General features: G+C 61.2%; 1 protein-coding gene across 2 annotated transcripts in view; it reads right to left on the reverse strand.

The window, feature by feature from the left end:
* SLC9A3 (solute carrier family 9 member A3) overlaps positions 1-11851 on the reverse strand; it is a 43813-nt gene extending 31962 nt beyond the window's left edge. For both annotated transcript variants that reach the window (XM_041731886.1, XM_041731887.1), the window contains exon 1: positions 11476-11851. In XM_041731886.1, coding sequence (XP_041587820.1) covers positions 11476-11692 — 217 coding nt within the window. In that variant the 5' untranslated portion in view covers positions 11693-11851. The remainder of the gene's footprint in view (positions 1-11475) is intronic.
* Positions 11852-18062: the final 6211 nt, after the last annotated feature.

Here is an 18062-nt window from a genome sequence, read left to right on the forward strand (position 1 = left end):
GGTGCGCCTGGGGGGTGACGTGGCCTCAGAGGTGACAGGTGGTGAGGCCAGGGACAGAAGGGACAGCACATCAAGGCTGAGGGGTGGGAGGTGGGCAGGCCAGGAAGCACGGCCATTTGCCCGTAGGGAGAACCCGGCGTGTGGCCTCATGCCGACCCGTCGGCGGTCTGTACTCACCCTGCAAGGTTTCAGGGACGTTTGTTGGGTGATCATGTGCGGGTGTAAGCACGTGTGACTGCAAGCTGTGCGAGCAAGCACATGTGGGCAGGACTGTGAGCACAGGCGGGGGAGGCGCCTGCCATCCTGAGCTCCAGGCCCATCTGTGGCTTCAGGTCTGAGCCCGGGTGAGATGCCTGCCCACCCGCCAGGGGGACAGCTGGGTGCTCCTTCGTGATGGGTCAGGATGGGCCTTCCTGAGGGACACGGTCTGCCTGCCAACCCGTGGCCACACGCCCCTGCCGGGATGCGGGTATCACACATCAGCCGCCCCGCCCCGTCCCCTCCCTGCTGGGACAGAGGCTCCCCAGACATTGCCTGACAGGTGCCCATCCCAGAACACGAGCTGCATGGGAGGCAACGATTCTAAGGTCTCCCTCAATTCTGTGACCCGCATGCCCTCGGCTGGGCACATATATGCCTCCACAGCACCCACACACATGCCCCATGGGCCCTGGTTGGCCGATCTCAGGGGCTCTGATGGGCAGGGCCGTCAGCTCTGGGTCAGGCTGCCTGAACTGCACAGGCCCCCTGCTCCCTCTGACAAAGGTGCAGACTGGCGGGATGCATCATAGTGACGTCCACAGGTAAGCACAGGGCCTGGCTTGGCTCTCTGGCCCTCTCCCTCTGTAGGCAGCCGCCCCCAGAACAGGCCTTGCAGGGCAGCCGGCCTCCCTCCTGCTCTTCTCCGGGGAATGGACACGACTGTGTCCTGTCCATTCTCCTCGGAGACTCTGCCTGGCTCTGTGTCGGCCACAGGCCGGAGGTGCCTTTCAGGGTCACAGGGCCATGCCAGCACCGGCTTGGGAAGTCACTCGGATTTTCAGCGACAGGTTCACACTCAGTGCAGCGAGAGGTTCACACTCAGTTCACACTGCACACTTAGACTCAGCTTCAGATCACGAGAAAACCAGGACTGTAAACAGAGCCAGCTGGAGGGGCCCAGGTGGGGCCTGCAGGACGGGGATGTGCCGAGACAGATGCCCTTATGCCCTGTTGTCACTGGAGGGAGCCACTGTGGGGAGGGGGTGGGAAGACCGTCCCAGGGCACTGGTTGGGGGTCAGCTTTCCCCACTGCGCACTGGCATGGCCTGGGGAGCCCATCCTTGTCCTCGGCGCCCACCTATGCCCATCCTGCATCGGCCGGTGCCTCCCGCGGGGAGTATGATCCAGGGCGAGTGTGCTGCCAGGACACACTCCTCTCAGGCTTTGAGGGCCCAAAATGCAGAGTGCAGGGAAGGCTCATGCCGGCCGGGGGCTGAGGGCACCCCAGCCATTGAAATGTTCTCGGCATTATTGAGTTAATGAGTAAAGGGTTTGACAAGGGAGGCTGAATTCTCCACACCGGGGCCCTTCCCAGAAACTTAAAACTGCCTTCCTCTTCCAGTTTACCCCCAGAAAAGTTCAGGGGGGAGGGGCCAGACTTACACCTGCCACCTGCCAGCAGAGGGTGACCTTGTCTGGAGGCCCTGTCCCACACCTGCACCCCGACCCCTGCTCCGTTCGCTAATTATAGTTTTTAAATGGTTGTCGGCTGAACCCCCGCCCCTGCCCAACCCCAGTAGCCCTGAACTGGACATCGCCAGCAACAGCAGCCCAGGGGGAGGGAGGAACACCGTTTCCAGGAAGAAAAGGTAACCTGGTGGCCAAGGCTTGAGGCACGCCCGTCACAGGGTGGTCCCCCAGACCTGGCCCAATCCAGCTGAGGCCCCGGCAATGACAGGCGGCACCCTGCAGGGTGAGGCTGTGGAACCATTCCCACTCCCAGGATAGCTGAGGCCCAGAAGGCCACAGGGAGCCGGGCTGTGTGGTGCAGGGCTGCCGAGTCCCACTCCCCCCCCACCCCTGACGTGGAAGGACCCGGGTCCCCACAGAACCAGGCAGGGGGGCCGGCTTCTCACCCTTGCCCGGGGACACATGCCTCAGCTCTTGCACGACTCTCCTGGCATTTTTGTTTTCACACAATATTGTTGACTTGCTGTCATGTCTGGGCACCGCGCACAGTCACCACTGTGTCCACGGGTTGCCCACCAGGCACCTTTTGGGCCTTTGCATACCTGCAGCCATGTCCCTGCTGAGGAGGTCAGAGCAGCACAGAGGAGGGCAGCTAACCACACACGTCCCTCAGGTGCAGCAACACACCCGGCAGGGGCCCCATGTGGGTGGCCCTGGACAGTCCAGTCCTAGAGTCCCGTGGACTTGCACGTGGATGTGTGACATAGCCAGGTCCCAGGAGCCCGGCTGGGCAGTGGCTGCTTCCCTCTGCTCTTCCCACCCTGGGCACCCTTGGGCTGGGCCCCGGACCCCAGTCTCACCCCAAGGAGCTCTGATTCAATTGTCTGGAGCCAGCCCTGGGGTCGAGCTGGACCCAGCACCGTGGGTCTCACCAGGCTCCTCGGGGGCCCATGAGAGTCAGAGCAGACACTGACCCCTCCCCGCCCCCCCAGGTACACGGGCAACTGGTCCCTGTCTGAATCCTGAGCTGAAGGAGCAGGATGCAGGCGCAGCTGCCTCAGGCCGCAGGGAGGGTGGCCACTGTCCCAGGGTCTGGGGCAGTGGCCCAGACTCAGCCTCCATGAAGCAGTGGAGGGGCCGTGGTGCCCTGACCCTGGGGGTGGACACACCTATCCCCAGGTCTGCCTGGGGAGAGGGTCCCGCCTGGCAGGGGGCAGTCTAGGGGGCCTGCTGGCTTCTCCAGTCGGAGAAGCCTCCGTGACCCTGAAACACAGCTCCCGGGAGGCTGCCTCCAATGGGATGGCCAAGGTGTGGCCTCAGCCCCTCCACCTAGGAGCCCGGCCGCTCCTGTGGGAGTCAGACCGGGAGCCCCCACTTGTGAGTCTGTGTGCAGGACTGGACAGCCAGCATGGGGACAGTCCCTTGGACCTGTGCGTGTGGACGGATGACAGGAACTCGAACATTCACCAAGTATCCCCTGGGCACCTGCCCCCCACCCCGTGCCCCCTGCGGTCCTCCTCCTGAGGTGTTGTCCTGCTCAGGCGGCGCCCCACTGGCTGGCTGAGCAAGAATTGCACCCCAGCACCCAGGGCTTCTAACTCCAAGGAGCCAAAGCCAGTGGTTTTCCACAAACTGCCAGAAAAGCTGCCAGAAACAGGCATTTCCGGTCCCATTTTGCTTTTACAAGAAACCCTTCCCCAGCTGGGAGCTCACAACGGTTGGACTTTAGCATGATAGCTCGGCAGGTGGTGAATTCACCGAGGCTTCCTGACTGATTCACTCAGGAAGGGGAGAAGCAAGGCCCGGCCCTCCCCCACAGCTCTGCGCACCCCTCCAGGCTGGTGCCGCCCCCCCACCTCCACCCCCCCCAGCCCCCACCCCCCGGCCAGGGCTTCCAGGATGCCTCCCCGGGCTGATGGCTGCCTTCAGGGCCACATCTGTGTCTGAAGCAGAGCCGGCCACTGGATGAGGGGAGCCGGGGAGGGGACTCAGCTCACCACCCCCTGTGCCCCTCTGCCCCCTCTGCCGGGAGTCCACACCTGCCTGCAGGCCCCAGCCCGCATGGTCAGCCCTCGCCACCTGCTGGGCCCCCACCCCGTGCCTCCCCCTGGCCCCCTGCCCTAGCCCCTCTCACGCTGGCTGGCCCCCGCCCTCCCACGGGCTCACCTCAACCGTGCCCCACATGGGAAGCCTACACTCCGCTACAGTCTGACTCCTCCACCTGGACTCTGACCCCCTGTGTCCAGCAAACCATGGGGCTCTCAATTCCTTCTAGCACCGATGAATGAACCCTTGGGTTGTAGATGTGGACTCAAGACACAGCCAGCTCCAAGGAAAGGCAGCGTGAAGCCAAGCCCCAGGCCAGACCCCTGACCTAGGAGGGCATCTCGCAGGACCCAGAAAGTGGCCTGGATGCCACCCATCGTCACAGTCTCCTGGAGGGCCATGCGTGTCAGGCGGGACAGGCCCGGCAGCGTGGGGGCTCCAGGCGGGGGTGGCCCTGTGCACTCAGCCTCTTGGCCTCTCACCTGCTGGATCCTGTGCCCTTGGGTGCCCTGGCGACGCCCTTCAGGGCTCAGAGATCTCATTTCCCGGACATTCAGAGGGGAAGGCTTTGACCTTCCAGGTGACCTTAATCTCTGATTAGACCCTGGAGCGCATATGGACTAAACACCTCAGGGAAGCAGCCTATAAAAGGAGCGGGATGATGCCAGCGTTACAATGCTCCTGGGGAAGGCTCAGCTCACAGGGTGGCAGGTCTGAGCCACCCTCATCCTCTGATGTGGGCTTGTCCGTCTCGCTGGAGCCATGCACACCTCCTCCCAGAAGCCTCCTTGTGACCCTCATGACTGGTTGCCTTCCTGGCCCCTCTGACCTCCCCTTCTACCCCTCCCCTGGCTGACTTCCCCCACCACTGCTCCTCAGACACACACACACACACACACACACACACATACACACACACACACACACACCTTGGTGCCTTTGCACAGGCTGATCCACTCCTGAAAATGGCCCCTTCCCCTCTGCCTGCCCCATTTGCTGTTCTGTGGAGCACACAATGCCATTGGTCCTGTGGCGTGGTCTCATCTGTCTGACCCCCAGGATCTGGCACTGTTGGGGTCTGGGCTGCGTGGTGCTTGTGCATTGAGCCCTCAAGTGGGGAGCACTCCTCCAGCAGCCAGAGTTGCAGATGCTCAACATCGAATGTTTTGCAGCTGCACTGAGGAAGGAAATCGGGCCAGTCATGCCCCTGAATGCCAGGGCAGGCTGTGCTCAGGGTACTGACTGCCCGGGCTCCGCAGAGGCAGGCAGACAAAGGCAAGTGTGCGTGGCCTGACTGGGTGGATCTGTGGTGCCCTGCTCCGGAAGGCATGACCAGGATTTCGGCTGTCAGGGGATTTCTGCTGGTGAGGGTGAGCGCAGCTGGTCCTGGGGACACAGCCACCCCGGTGAGCAGTGGGGTGCGGGGCTCCCAGGAGGCTGTGTGAGGCTTGGGAAATAATTCAGGGATGGAACGTCTCCCCAGGCCGACCTGGACGGCTGGGGTGAAGCTGCGGATGGGAAGCTGGCCTTGAGCAGTGCGCTCAACCTCCCCCACCATCCACATAGGTGTGCGAGAGCGGTGCCAGCAGCAGGGTGCTGGCATGGATGGCAAGCATGACCTGCACATAGTGGCCCCTCAGCTCCCAGGGCTCACCTAGTGGAACCAGAGAACCAGGATCCCAGGAGCAGGGGTGGGCTCACAGGGTGGGGTGGAGTCTGGGCTCCCCAGGAATCTGGGGAGGCCACACAAGGCAGGGCCACAGCCAGCGTGGGAGCCACCCTGCACCCATGGGTCCCTACCCCCCACTCCCCTGCACCCACTGCTCAGGGCCTCTGTTGCCCCCCACACACAGCCCAGAGGGCCCAGGAGCTCAGCATCCCCCAGCCTTGCAGGCCCTGTGGGCAGGTCTGGGGTGAGCAGGAGCCACTGAGCCCTGGGCCCACTCAGCACCCCTTCTCCCTGCCTGAACAGAGACAGGAGACAGAAGACAAAGGTATGAAGGAGAGATAGGAATGGGGATGAGAGATAAGTCAGGTCAGGAAGGACAGGACAAGGTGCAGGCACAGGGTGGGGGCAGAGATCCGCCCAGTAGAGCACCCAGGCTGCCTCAAAGGTCTGCTCCCTGCAGAGAACAGGCACCCTAGCTGTGCCCCCGGACCCAAGCAGGAAACTGCCCCCCGGGCTATGCCATGCTGCCCAAAGCAAGCTCCTGAGACCTGGAGATGCATACCCAGTGCCTGAGAGCAGCCAGCAGCTGGACCTGGTGCTGGGGCCCTGCACACAGCCACGTAGAGCCAAGGCCCTTCTCCAAGGGAGGCCAAGAGCCCACGATGGGGCAGGGCAGGCGGCAGACAACAGCGGAGGGACCTTGCAGCCCCGTCCCTCTCATGGCCAGTGCCACCCCTCCAGGTAAAACTCACCACCAGGAGGGCTCTGGACACCACACACCGGTCACCGGGGGAACATGCATGCTGGGAGCCCTAACTTCAAGCCCACCCAAGCTTCAGACCCCAGCACTGGGCCTGGCAGGTGTGGCAGGAAGTGTTTCCTCCAACCCAGGGGGACAGAGAAGAACCTAGAGCCCCTCCTTGAAGGGCAGGTGTGTGTGTCCTGACACATCTGTCTGGAGGTCAGGTGGAGGCTGAGCTGGGCCAGGCCGGGAAGGCAGACACAGGTCACAGGCACCTGCACAGCACGGTGCTGTCCCCGAGCTGACCTGGGTTGCGACCCGCAGGGCAGCGTGGGGCCTTGAGGCCCACAGGACAACCTGTCCACTTGCAGGAAGTTGGTTGAGGCAGAGCCTCCCGGGCAGGACAGGAGGCTATCAGCGCTTCCCAACCTTTGCCCCACTTCCCTCTGGATATTTCAGGGTGATACCTTAGCTCCAAATGCCCATGGATTGTTTTACAGCCTGAGGCTAATTCCCCCATGAACCTGTCCGAAAAGTGAGACTTTACACCTTCCACACGGTAGAGGCTCTTGGGAGGACCCTTGGTTCCTCGGATGATGGGTCTTGACTTCTGGCCCAGTGACTGCCTCTGTCCTGCCAGGGCTGGGGTCCACTAGGGCCCACTGACTCATCTACCCCGGGAAGGATGGGTGGGACCCACTGGGGACTCCTGCTGCTCACACTGTCCTGTGAGGTCATCTTGTCCAGATCCCCTCAGGCATCCTTTGAAGGGAGTAAGGAACATTCAGTGGAGGCAGGCAGGGGGCAGGATGGGCAGTGCCCAGAGACCCACGCAAGGAGCAGGAAAGGGGTGAGGCTCAGCACCAGAGGCTCCTTGTCCTAAACCAGAGCACATGATGGAAAAACCAAAGGCCTCTGCTCTTCACACCAGGAGGTAAGTGCCTCGCATGGCTTCCCTGGGTAGCACTGTGGAGGGGGTGCTGCAGTGCCCACAGATGTCCCAGGCCCCCCGCGGCCCTGAGGCTGGAGAGGCTGGACCATGCGCCAGCACGGAAAGGCTTGACAGGAAAGGACCTCCACACAGATGCACCGTGCAGGTTCCCAAGGCTACACTCCTGCCCTGTTACTCCTGCAGGTGACCCCAGCCCCCTGGGCTCTCTTCCCCCAAGAGAGGGGTGAAGAGGGAGGTGTCAAGCCAAAGGGGAGGGCCTGTAAAGCCCCAGGGCACCAGGGGAAGGGCCTGAGGGTCAGAGGACATGGGGACCAGGAGAGACCTTCTCACCAGCACCCCTGAGCCTCTGGCCTGAGGCTCCACGTCCCCATGAGCTCCACGTCCAGGGCCTGTCCCCAAACTGGGTGTCTGACCAGCCCACCCACCCTGACACTGCCCCTCCCCTGGGCCTCTGCCATTGCAGCCCATTCTGGCCAGGGGCACACCAGGACCCAGACCCTCCCCTCACTGCCCACCTCTCACCCTGGACCCACTGGGATGTCAGCTGGACACCTGAGCCATGTCTGTCCCCTGAACCCCCGCCCCCCCAACCAAGATGCCTAGGAATAAATGGACCCTGTCAACCCAGAAGTACCCCATCCCCCAGGGTCCCCCTGCTGCCCCTCCTGCCCATTCTCCGCCCTACAATCAAGGCAGGAGTCTGAGAGCCCAGGTCTGCTCATGTCCCTCCCCTTCGTGCCACCCTGGCTAGGGAGCAAAGTCCTACAGGGTCTGTGGTTGTGCTGCTTTGGCCTCTGGTGGCCTCCCTCTGGTCTCACCTCTGGCCTCCAACATTCGAACCTCCCTCTTCCTGCAGAAGCACCTTTCCTGGTAACCCTGCCAACTCCAGAGTTCCGTCCCCAGGAGCTGCCTGGATCCCCACACCCAGGTGGGCCCTCCACCCCGTTCCCTGTGGCCTCACGACCTCCACACGGCCAGTGCTGCCAGCCCAGCCTTCACTACCCGAGGAAGGTTTGAGGAGAGAAATCCCCGCCTGGTCCAAGGCCCAAAGGGAGCCTGGTAGGGGCAGCTGTAGACTTGGGGGCCACCAGGGGTCCAGAGCAAGGAAGTACCCCACCCAGGGACAGGGCCCAGCCCACTGCAGGGACCCTCACACCCCGGCCCAGCAGGCACCACCTGTGTAGGGGCTCCTGCTTCTCCTTCTGAATCCCTGAAGGGTACAGCAACAGGCAGGGGCCCCTGGAGGCCAAATGCTTCCAATGAGTCCTTCACGGAGCTGCAGACGCAGGGCTTTAGGGGCTGGGGGTCCCTGGGCTCACCAGCCACACTTCTCACCAGTGCAAAGGCGCTGCTTCCAGCAGAGCTTCCAGGCGTGAACTCAGGACTCCTGGGCCCAGTCACTGGTGGCTGTGACCCTGCCCCCTGGCCTTTCTCTGTCCCAAGCCACCTGAGGTGAGAAGCTGGCTCAAAACATTTGTGGGTATGATTGCTTTGTCCCAGGGTCCCCAGCATCTCGGCATCTCGTTGCCCAGCAAGGTGACACATGGCTGGAAGGAATCTGAGCTCTGCAGACTGAGGGGCATGTGAGCTAAAGCCAACACTTGAAACCACTGGGAAGAACCTGGCCAGTGCTTGGAAATAGACGGAAACCCTCTGTTCCTGTGCCTTGAGACTGAAATACCTGACCATCTTACACGATGAGAGGGGTCAAAGAGCTTCACGAGCATGAACCCTGGACCGCGGGGTCAAGGAGGAAGCACACCAGGACCCAAGCCCTCCCCTCATTTGTGCAAAAACTGGACACACCACCACGAGGCCTCCAGGCTTGACCAGAAGCAGGCAAAGGTGGCTGTGAGTGCTCTGTGGGGTTTGGGAGAAGGGGTGCACAGGGAGGGGTCTGGGAGCCAGGGCAGGAAGGGGGGAGAAGCCACAGGGCAGAGGCTGTCCTACCTCCAGGCAGGGAGGGGGCCAGGCATTGGGGAGCCCCTGGGGGTAACCCCTGACCAGGCTAGATCTGGCTCTCCAGGGCCCGGAATGATGGGTGAGGGGAACTCCAGGACCTGGAATGATGGGTGAGGGGAGCTCCAGCTCCCCAAGTCTGGTCCAGAGTGCAGAGGGCGGGCAGACCACTGAGATGAGGTGAGTACTTCCTTCTAATGCTTGGTCTGTGGGGCTGAACGTGAGCAGGTGGGTCTGGCTTATTTGCGAAGGTTTGGTTTGGTCTTTGAGCTCTAGGAGGCTGAGAGATGGCAGGGGGTGGGGTGCCGAGGTGGCCGGAGGAGGGACAGCTGATGAGCAATGGGGAAAAGGCCAGAGCGAAGGAGGTGGGGGCCGCAAAGGAAAGGGCAGAGGTGGGGTCACCCAAGGCCCATAGTGAGCCAGCAGGAGGACCTTGGGGACCCAGGCAGAGCCAGGGCAGGGTGTGGCCCAGAGCAGGAGGGCACTGAAGCTGTAGCTGGTCAGCCCCATGGGTCTTCCCTCAGGGTCCTTTTCATGGGGTCCTGAGGACCGCCAAGGTCTCCCCCAAGCCTTGACCTTCAAGGGGAGTCAGCAATCCCAGATGATAGCAATGGAGTGAGGATGTGGTGCTCAGACGATGCTTTTTAAATTAACGTGGGTAGGAAAATGAATTCTGGGCTTGCCCTGACCATGAAACGGAGCCGGCTGCAGCGGGTGGCCACCCACCTTGGAGAAGGTGCCCTGAGACAAAGTCCACCTGTGCTGGAGACTTGCAGGGCTATGGCTCTTCCTAGGAGAGCAGCACTGGGGCCAGGCAAATCCTCGGATCAGCCTTCCCGCAGTCTGTCCCCTCGGGACCTCCCGGCCAAAGGGAGCCCAGCAGCCACTGCTGGAATGCGATGCCAGGCTCCAGGTCTGGACGCCGGGGCTGTACTAGGAGAAGCCCAGCTTGCCAAGAAAGCACATATCTGCTTTACACGAGGGTGCTCCACATCCCAGGGTTGGAACCCCAGAGTGTCACGGCCCCCTCACCCTGCACATAGCATCCCTATGGTGCTTTCACAGCAGAGAGCGGGCGGCAGAGGACAGCTAGCTGTTCCTGGGGGAGGTGGGCAATGTGAGTGTTGGGAAAGCCCAGGTTGGAGCTGGCCCCATCCAGTAGATGACCGGTACAAAGTGCCAGTGTCAGCCCCCCCTCCCGTCCCCGGCGGAGGTGTTCGGAAGAGACCTCGTGTGGGTGCTGGAGTCTTACTCCTAGTCTCGCAAAACCCTGGAAAGCCCAGTGTGGGATAGAGTGAGCATGACACCCGGCAGTCGGGGCCAGGTGAGCAAGGAGACCTGCAGAGAGATGCAGGGGGCCTTCGAGACCCAGAAAGCAGAACCCAGAGGCCCTCCAGGGAGGCGGTCGGCATAAGCAGGACACAGAGCAGGTGGTGTTGAAGGGAGCACGGTTCACCAGGCACCCCAAAACTCGGGCTCACAGTTCTCTAGTAGGCTGCCCGGAGCATGACCCTGCTATCCTGCTGAAAACAGCCGAGCCCAAGGCCCCACGAGGGCCCCTCCGCCTTGCCAAGTCCCTCCCCTTCCCTGGGGAGGGTATCCTCAGGCCCCCTCCCTCGCTGTCCCCCAGCCTCCACCTAGTCAGTGGTGCAGGCCATCCTCAGTGCAACACCTCCAGGAAGCCCCTCCTGGTGGACCAACACGTTGAAACCTTGGCCTCAGAAGCTGTTAGAAGGCTGACCTTCCCATCACCTTGCCCGGGAGTTACCTGCAGTCCCCACTTTGCTGGCTCACTGAAGCAAGTTAAGAGAAATCAGACAGACCAGGACTTTTAAAAGAGAAACATCGTCGATGGAAAAATTGCTCTTATAAATAGGATTTTACTGGGTTTAATCTCGAGTGGCACCGCTGTCTTTCTGCACTGGGGGCCAAATATCACCGCGGCGCTCGCGGGCCACCGCCTGCTGTGTCTGCCCGCACCGGGCAGCCCCCACCAGCCCCCACCAGCCCCCGGACAGGAAAGGGGCCCGGGGCGCGCAGAGCAGCGGCGGCCCCGAGGTCTGCAGGCCTGGAGGCGGCAGAGGGCGGCGGGGACGCCAAACCCGGGAGCCTGGCGCGCTCCTGGCCGGGATCGGGAACCCCGGCGGCCCGCACGGCTGCTCCGGGCCCGGCCAGGCTCGCAGCCCGCGCCTCGCCCCGCCCGACCCGAAGGCCTGGCCCTTGGGGCTCACAGGGGCGCTCCGAGCGCGGGCAGCTCCCGCGGGACGGGTTAGAGCGCGCACCGGCGCAGACCCCGGGCAGGGCGGACGCGGACGCAGGGCTCTGCGCCCCGGGGCGCACGCGGGGGCGCGGGCGGGGGCGCGCAGACCCCAGAGCCGGCCGGGGCACGTCGCCGCGGGCTGGGACGCGGAGCCCCAGCGAGCCGAGGCTTCTTACCGATCTTGGCCAAGCTGGCCACGAGGATCCACAGGGCGATGATGTACGGTTCCTGGACATGGTGCCATTTGAAGGTGACCACCTGGAAGCCCTGGCTCTCCCCGTGCGCGCTGCCAGGCTGCTCCTCGAAGGCCCGCGCCCTCGGCAGCACGCCGAGCGCCAGCAGCAGCGCCAGGGGCAGTCCCCGGCTGCAGCCCGGAGCCCCGCGCCCCGACATCGCCGCCGCCGCTCAGCACCCCGTGCGGACGCTCATGCCGCGTGGGTCCTGCTGCGCCAGGCGGGACGCGCTGCGCCGGAGCCGTCGGACCCTGGGGACCCGCGTCAGGCGGCGCCCAGCGCACTCGGAGCGAGGGCGGCTGGCCCGGTCCCCGCCCGCCGGTGGCCTTTAATCCGGCGGCCCCCTCCCGCCCCGGGGCGGGGCCTTCCCGCCCCCGCGGCGCGCACGCGAGCGCGGACACCGTCGCAGGCTCCCGGCACGCCCGCCCGGCCTGCACACGCCCACCCGGGCCGCCGGGTCGCCCTGACCTCACCTCCTTACGCGCGCTCAGCCCCTGCGCGTCCCTCTCCGCCCCTCCCGCCCGCCAGCGCCCCCCTCCCGCCCTGCGCCGGAGCCTGGGCTGGAGGGCGTCGGCCGGGGCGCAACCGCCTCCTTAGGGCGTGGGTCGCGCGCCGGGGCCCTTGGCCGAGGGCGGGGGGGCTCCGGGTGCCTCGGGCGCCCCTCGGCGGCGGCGTCCGCTCCGGGCCCGGTGCCGGGACGGCTGCGGGTGCTCAGGCCCCAGACGCTGCCTCTGCACTAACACAGGATGGGGCTTGCGGACCCGCGCTAGAGGCGGGGGCCAGAGGGGCCAGAGGGGCCAGGCCGGCAGCACACGTGCATTTCACAACAGGGTGCATCCACCTGTCAGAAACCGGGTTCTCTCCCTCCAAACCAGTGCTGGGGCAGGATCCGAGGCATCCTGCCCTGGCTGCCGCCCGGCGGCCACAACTCCTTCCGTGAGGCACGGTCCACCCCTGACCTTGCAGCCAACTGCGAGGGTGCAGCCCGAATGCTCTTTCTACCTGAGGGCTTGGCCTCCAGTGAAATCCAAGCAGGGTGTCCCCCTTAAGGCCTCCTGCCCGCTGTCACCTATGATGGCTCACCTGGGCGGGGATTCCACGAGGCAACCCCCTCCCTCCTCCCCAGCCCTCCTTGCAGCCCCAGCACCGGGCAGCTCCATCTTCCAGTGGTCCTGCCCCGAGTCTAGGACGCACACGTGCCTCCTCTGCTTCTTGTCTCTAGTCTCTCAGGATTCCTGTCCTGTCTGCCTTCAAAATGCAAAGGGAGCCCAGTCACTGCTCAGCAGGCCAGCCACCACTGGCTGCCGCAAGGGCCTCGTGACTGTGCGGCCTCTTGTCCTGTCCACTCTCCCGTTGAGCCTCCAGGTCAGAGGGCATGCCCAGTGCCCCCATGACTCAGGACCCCTCTGACCCCCGAGTTGCCCTCCTGGGGACCCTGACTGCTGGACCCCTTCTCCTTCCCGAGGTCCTTGTCCCATGGCAATGTCTCAGCTCACAGTGTGACATCTGAGCCCCCCTCCCTCCTGGCTGTGTTTTTCCCTGTCTTCCCACCTGCAGTCCACTCGATTTGACCAGTGATTGCCCTGTCCGTGGGAACGTCTATTCTGTGAGTTCCACAAAGCCTGCACAGCTTATCCTTGCATCCCCTTCCTGAAATGGCACCTGGTGTACAGGGATGCTGGAACATGCAGGAGAAATTGGTTGGGGTGGATGGCCAGAGGGGCAGGTGGGCAGGTGGGTGGATGGCCAAGTGGAAGCATCTTCTAGTATCAGAGGGTATGTGAGGGTCCCAGGAGGCCTAAGCTGGACGGTGCTGAGCTGGACGCCTGGGGAATTTCCTGCTAAAGAGAGGTGGTCATCAGTTGTGTAGTGGAGATAAAGGACATTTAAGTCATGCCTAACTGGGTGAATTGTCAGGATGCCTGAGCACTGAATGTCTGCATGACCTCTTGGGAGGGTGCTGCAGAGGGCTTCGGTCCTCATTGCATGTCCTCTGAGGACTGTCCAGATGCAAGGGCCTCTGTGATGGCCCAGTGACTCTGAGCACGGTGTCTGGCAGTTGGAGGAGGTGACTGGCTGCCAGTGGCCTTGTGTGGGAGCCATAGAGACTGTGGAGTCATCTCGTGTCTGTGTTTCTCTCCCCAGCACCCTCCTTAGCCTCCTGTCCCAGAGATGGTGCCAGCTGGACAAGAGGGGTCACCTCTGGCCCAGACACACTTCTCTGTTCTTTTTCATGGTCCTTGAGTGAAGCCTTTAGGGAGAATGTCCTCCTTGAGGCTGGTGCCCTCGCCTTCCCCAAGAAGGCCAAGTGCCCACCAGAACAGTGCGTGCTATCATGCCCAAAGACCCTCTGGTCACTATGCGCTCTGAGGTTTTCACCACATTTCTTGTGGGAGGGGCTGCATCTGAGACCCAGGAAGTATTCAAAGGGCAGGATAGCTGAGCATCGTCATGTGGACTTGTGGATTCAGCGCAAATGCTGCTGCTGGTGAGTGGCCAACAGATGCTGTGCTGCAGGGGTGGCTGGGAGAGGCCCAAGGACAAGGCAAAGGATGCCCAATGCAGAGTCAGAAAGAAGCAAGGCCCTGGAATGGGGTGGACTTGTAGGGCCACATGGCAGGATCGTGGGCATTTGAAGGATGAGTGTATCTGGGTTCCAGGTTCCCGGGAAGCCCTGGGCTACATGGTGCCCAGGCCTAAGCACGGCCTCAGACAAGTGCAGGTCAGCTCTGGGGAGCAGAGTGTGTGCGCCTCCTAACAGCCACCCCTGGCTGCTGGCACCACCCCCAACCCACGTGTCCATTGGACAGGGCACAGGGTGGCTGGGCAGTCCCTGGCCTTTCTGCCTCCAACTAACTTGTGATTTCAGATAGGGCTACAGCACCCTGGCTCTCCAGGCCTTCCATCCACATCAGGGAGAACTATGAATGGCACCCCTCAAAGTTGTGCTGTGTATGACCCATACAACTGTGAGGCCAACAGGGGGGTCTGGGATGTGCCTGTGGGGCGTCTGGGGATGTGTCCTCAGGACCCTGCCTGTGTATGACACTCCGATGACTGCCGGGCACACCACTGCCATGGGGCAGGCATGAGCCCCAGATGCTGCTCCTCCTGCCCCCCCCCACCTCTCTCCAGGGGCCTGGATCACCTTTAGGTTTGCTGGCACATGGACTGTCCTAGCCTGCTTGGGCTGCCAGAACAAAGTGCCCCACTATGGGGGCTTAAGCAACAGAAACCTGTTTTCCTCACGGTTCTGGAGGCTGGAAGTTCTCAGTCCAGTCCTGGCATGGGGCGGGGACTGTGTCCTCAGGGGTCTGTCCTCAGAGCACAGGAGGACAGCAGGGACAGGGAGAGTACTCATCTTCTTCTAATAAGGCTACCCTGTTCGACTGGCCCTGCTCATGGCCTCACCTAATCCAAATTCCCTCCTGGAGACATTGTCTCCAGACCCCATCACAGTGGTGCTCAGGACCTTAACTTATGGGTTTGGGGGGAAACTGTTCAGTAGCAGCCACAGAAGGGCCATGACCCATATGACACACTCAGAGCTGCTAAAATAATGCAAGTAAACCATCCCCAAGAGACCCCTGCATGCTCCCTTAGCTGCTGTGAGCTGCTGAGCTTCAAAACTAGGAAAACAGGTAAGAATGTCACATCTGGTCCATCACAGTAACTTCTGATTATGCATTTCATTCATGTGGTTTATGAAATGTGTTGTGCGTGAAGAGACAAGGGTTTTTGGGTCCGTTTATGCTCTTGCTGACAACACATCACAGACCACAGGGGGAGTTGAGTATTTAATTCAGCTCTAAGGCTGCACACAGCTCGTCATCACCCACAAGCTCACAGTTCTGCCCCGAGTGATCACACACCAGCCCCTCCTGCAGAGCAGGAGGGAACCAGCGCCATTACCTCCAAGCCAGTAATTCTGCACCGGCCTGCCGTCACCTGTTTGCTGAGCACCTACGGTGTGCCTGGTGCTCTTCAGACAAAGACCCTCTGGGAGCCAACCCAAATCATCATAATGGCACATTTATCATTTCTTAGGTGATTGCTGGATTAAAGTTGCATTTCCTATGGATTGTGAGCGACCACTGTTCTGTGGTTGGCCTGTTGGTGCCTGTGAGATTGCAGGTGAGCCTAGAGCCTTTGTAAGTAAAGCCCAGCCTGCAAGGAAGGAGTGTCCGGGGTCCCTGCTGATTGGGGCCTTGTTCCAAACAGTAGCTCCACCCCTGGTCCACTGATGAGGTAGCCAGGCCAGGAGTTGGAGCAGGTGCATGTGGACCACAGGCTCCTTGGTGATGGATGGGAGTGGGGGGGGGGCGCGGGCAGGGATTGAGGTCCAGCACACCACGGGAGTCCACTGTGCTGAGGCTCCCGGGCCCCAGGCAACAGGGTGGGGCAGGGTGCTGTGCAAGGTCCTAGCCACCCCTCCCCCCCTCCCCCAGTCCATCTGAGGGTATCTATGGCCAGAACTCTGGGGGCCCTACACAAACACCCTACCCCTGGCCAGACACCAGTGCCACCCAGGACCCCAGCCCCACCAGGGTCCCAGATTCCTGTCTCCCTGCGGGATCCTGACACCCTGCCGGGGACTCCATCTGTGCCCAGTGCCCCACTCCACGTCAACCTTCACAGCGCTCTTCTTGGTGGGGTCAGGAGGCTAGGCCTGTGCCCCCCAACCCTTAGGAACACCGGGGACCTTCTGACAAGTGGCTCCTGGGGCTCTGTTATATTACTGCAAGAGTCCCTCCCCAACCGCACCTGATCATGCCCTGGCCTCCACCACCCCCTCTGCCCACTGACCTCACGCAGACCCTGGCTGTCTCCTGGAAGCCCTGGACATAGGTGACCCCCTTCGTGCCCCCATCTCTGCCCCTGCCTCTCCCTCTGCAGGGTCTCAGGCTCCTCCCTTCTTTCTGGAAGTAAGACGCCCATTCCAGGAGGGAGTCCTCCTAGGAGCCACGCCCTCTGACATCCTCCAGGTGTCCACCAGGTGACTTTCTCCTGGAACTGCATTGCCCCCTCCCCACAACGGCCCTGGAACGCTGTGCCACCTGTGGTCAGAGGTCCAGTGCACACCACTGACCCCAAGCTCCTCATGGAGGCCCTATAAAAACCCATCAGATGGGGACCTTGGACTTCCCAGAGCCAGTAACCCATCTGCTCCCGAGGCTCTACCAGCCATTGTTTGGGAATAAAGCCAGAACCATCATAAACACAAAGATTCCCAACAACCCAGAAATATGTAGGGAAGGTAACAGGGACCCAGCAGACTGAACGTTTCAGGGAAGAAAGGTGAATGCAATATTGGGAAAGCCACCCCTGTGGTCCCTCAGTTAACAGGTGGGAGGAGAAGGTTCAGTGAGGCACCCACAGAGGCAGAAGGCCTTTGGTAAGGCTGAAAATCCACTCAAGACAACACCTACAAGAGGGAAAACTTAGTAAACCTAGAACGGAAGCACATTGCCTGAGCTGATAAATGGCATCTACAGACACCCGTTGTGAATCTGGATGCGACGAGCATGGGTGGTGTCTCCCAGGGAGAGCCACAGGCCGCACAGGGGCCGAAAGGACAGGCCAGGGGGAGCATGGGGAGGAAGGAGCAAGCCTCCATTCCAGGCGCACCTGATGGTTGCCCATGTGCACACCCCAAGGACTTGGAGATGGATCACTGGGATGGAGGAGAGCTAGGTCAGCAAGATTGCTGGCCTCAAAATCAATATTCTGAAACCAGTGCCATTCCTATACACTGTCCCAAACTTTCCAGAAAACAAAAGTTAATTTAAAGACACTGTTTACAAAGCATCAAAAATTCAAAATATGTAGGAAACAAATCTAACAGAAGATATGCAAGATGCAAGAGAGTTCTCCAGCGAACACAGGAAAGATTTTAAACGATGAAATCAACCTCTGTTAGATACATGATCATTCGGGTTTTCTGTTTATTTTTGTATCCATTTTGGTAAGTTTTATTTTCAAGGTATTTTCCCATTTCATCTAAAATTCATGTTTATCGATGTATAAAGTCCGTTATGCTCTTTCCGTGTCTGTAAGACCCCGCTGTGATGTCTCTCTCCTTATTCCTCAGGTTGGTGTATGCTGTTTTTTTCTCATTAGTGATCAATATTTCTGGTGGTCCTCCAACTTCATTGATCTTTTCAGCAAAACCTAAATTTGGTTTTGCTGATTTTCTCTACTGTATTTCTGTCTCTGATTCACATGCTTCTTGATTCTTCCCTTCCTTCTTTGCTCCTATTTCCATGTTCTTTTTCTGGCTTCTTTAACTAGAAGCTCTGGTCATTGATTTTTCAGGGTTATGACTCCTTCTTTGACGTGGGTCACTCAGAAGCGAGCTGCTTACCTTCCAGGCGCGTGCAGACTGTGCGTCTCACCGCGCGGTCGTGGGGCCCTCATGCCATTCCACCGTGGCCAGAGAGCATCATGGATGACGTCGGTCCCCTCACATCTGCTAGGACTTGCTCTATGATTAGCATCTGGGCTGTCAGGGTAAATACTCACATGCTCAT

Source organism: Vulpes lagopus, chromosome 17, assembly GCF_018345385.1.
Source record: "Vulpes lagopus strain Blue_001 chromosome 17, ASM1834538v1, whole genome shotgun sequence".
Classification (NCBI taxonomy): domain Eukaryota; kingdom Metazoa; phylum Chordata; class Mammalia; order Carnivora; family Canidae; genus Vulpes; species Vulpes lagopus.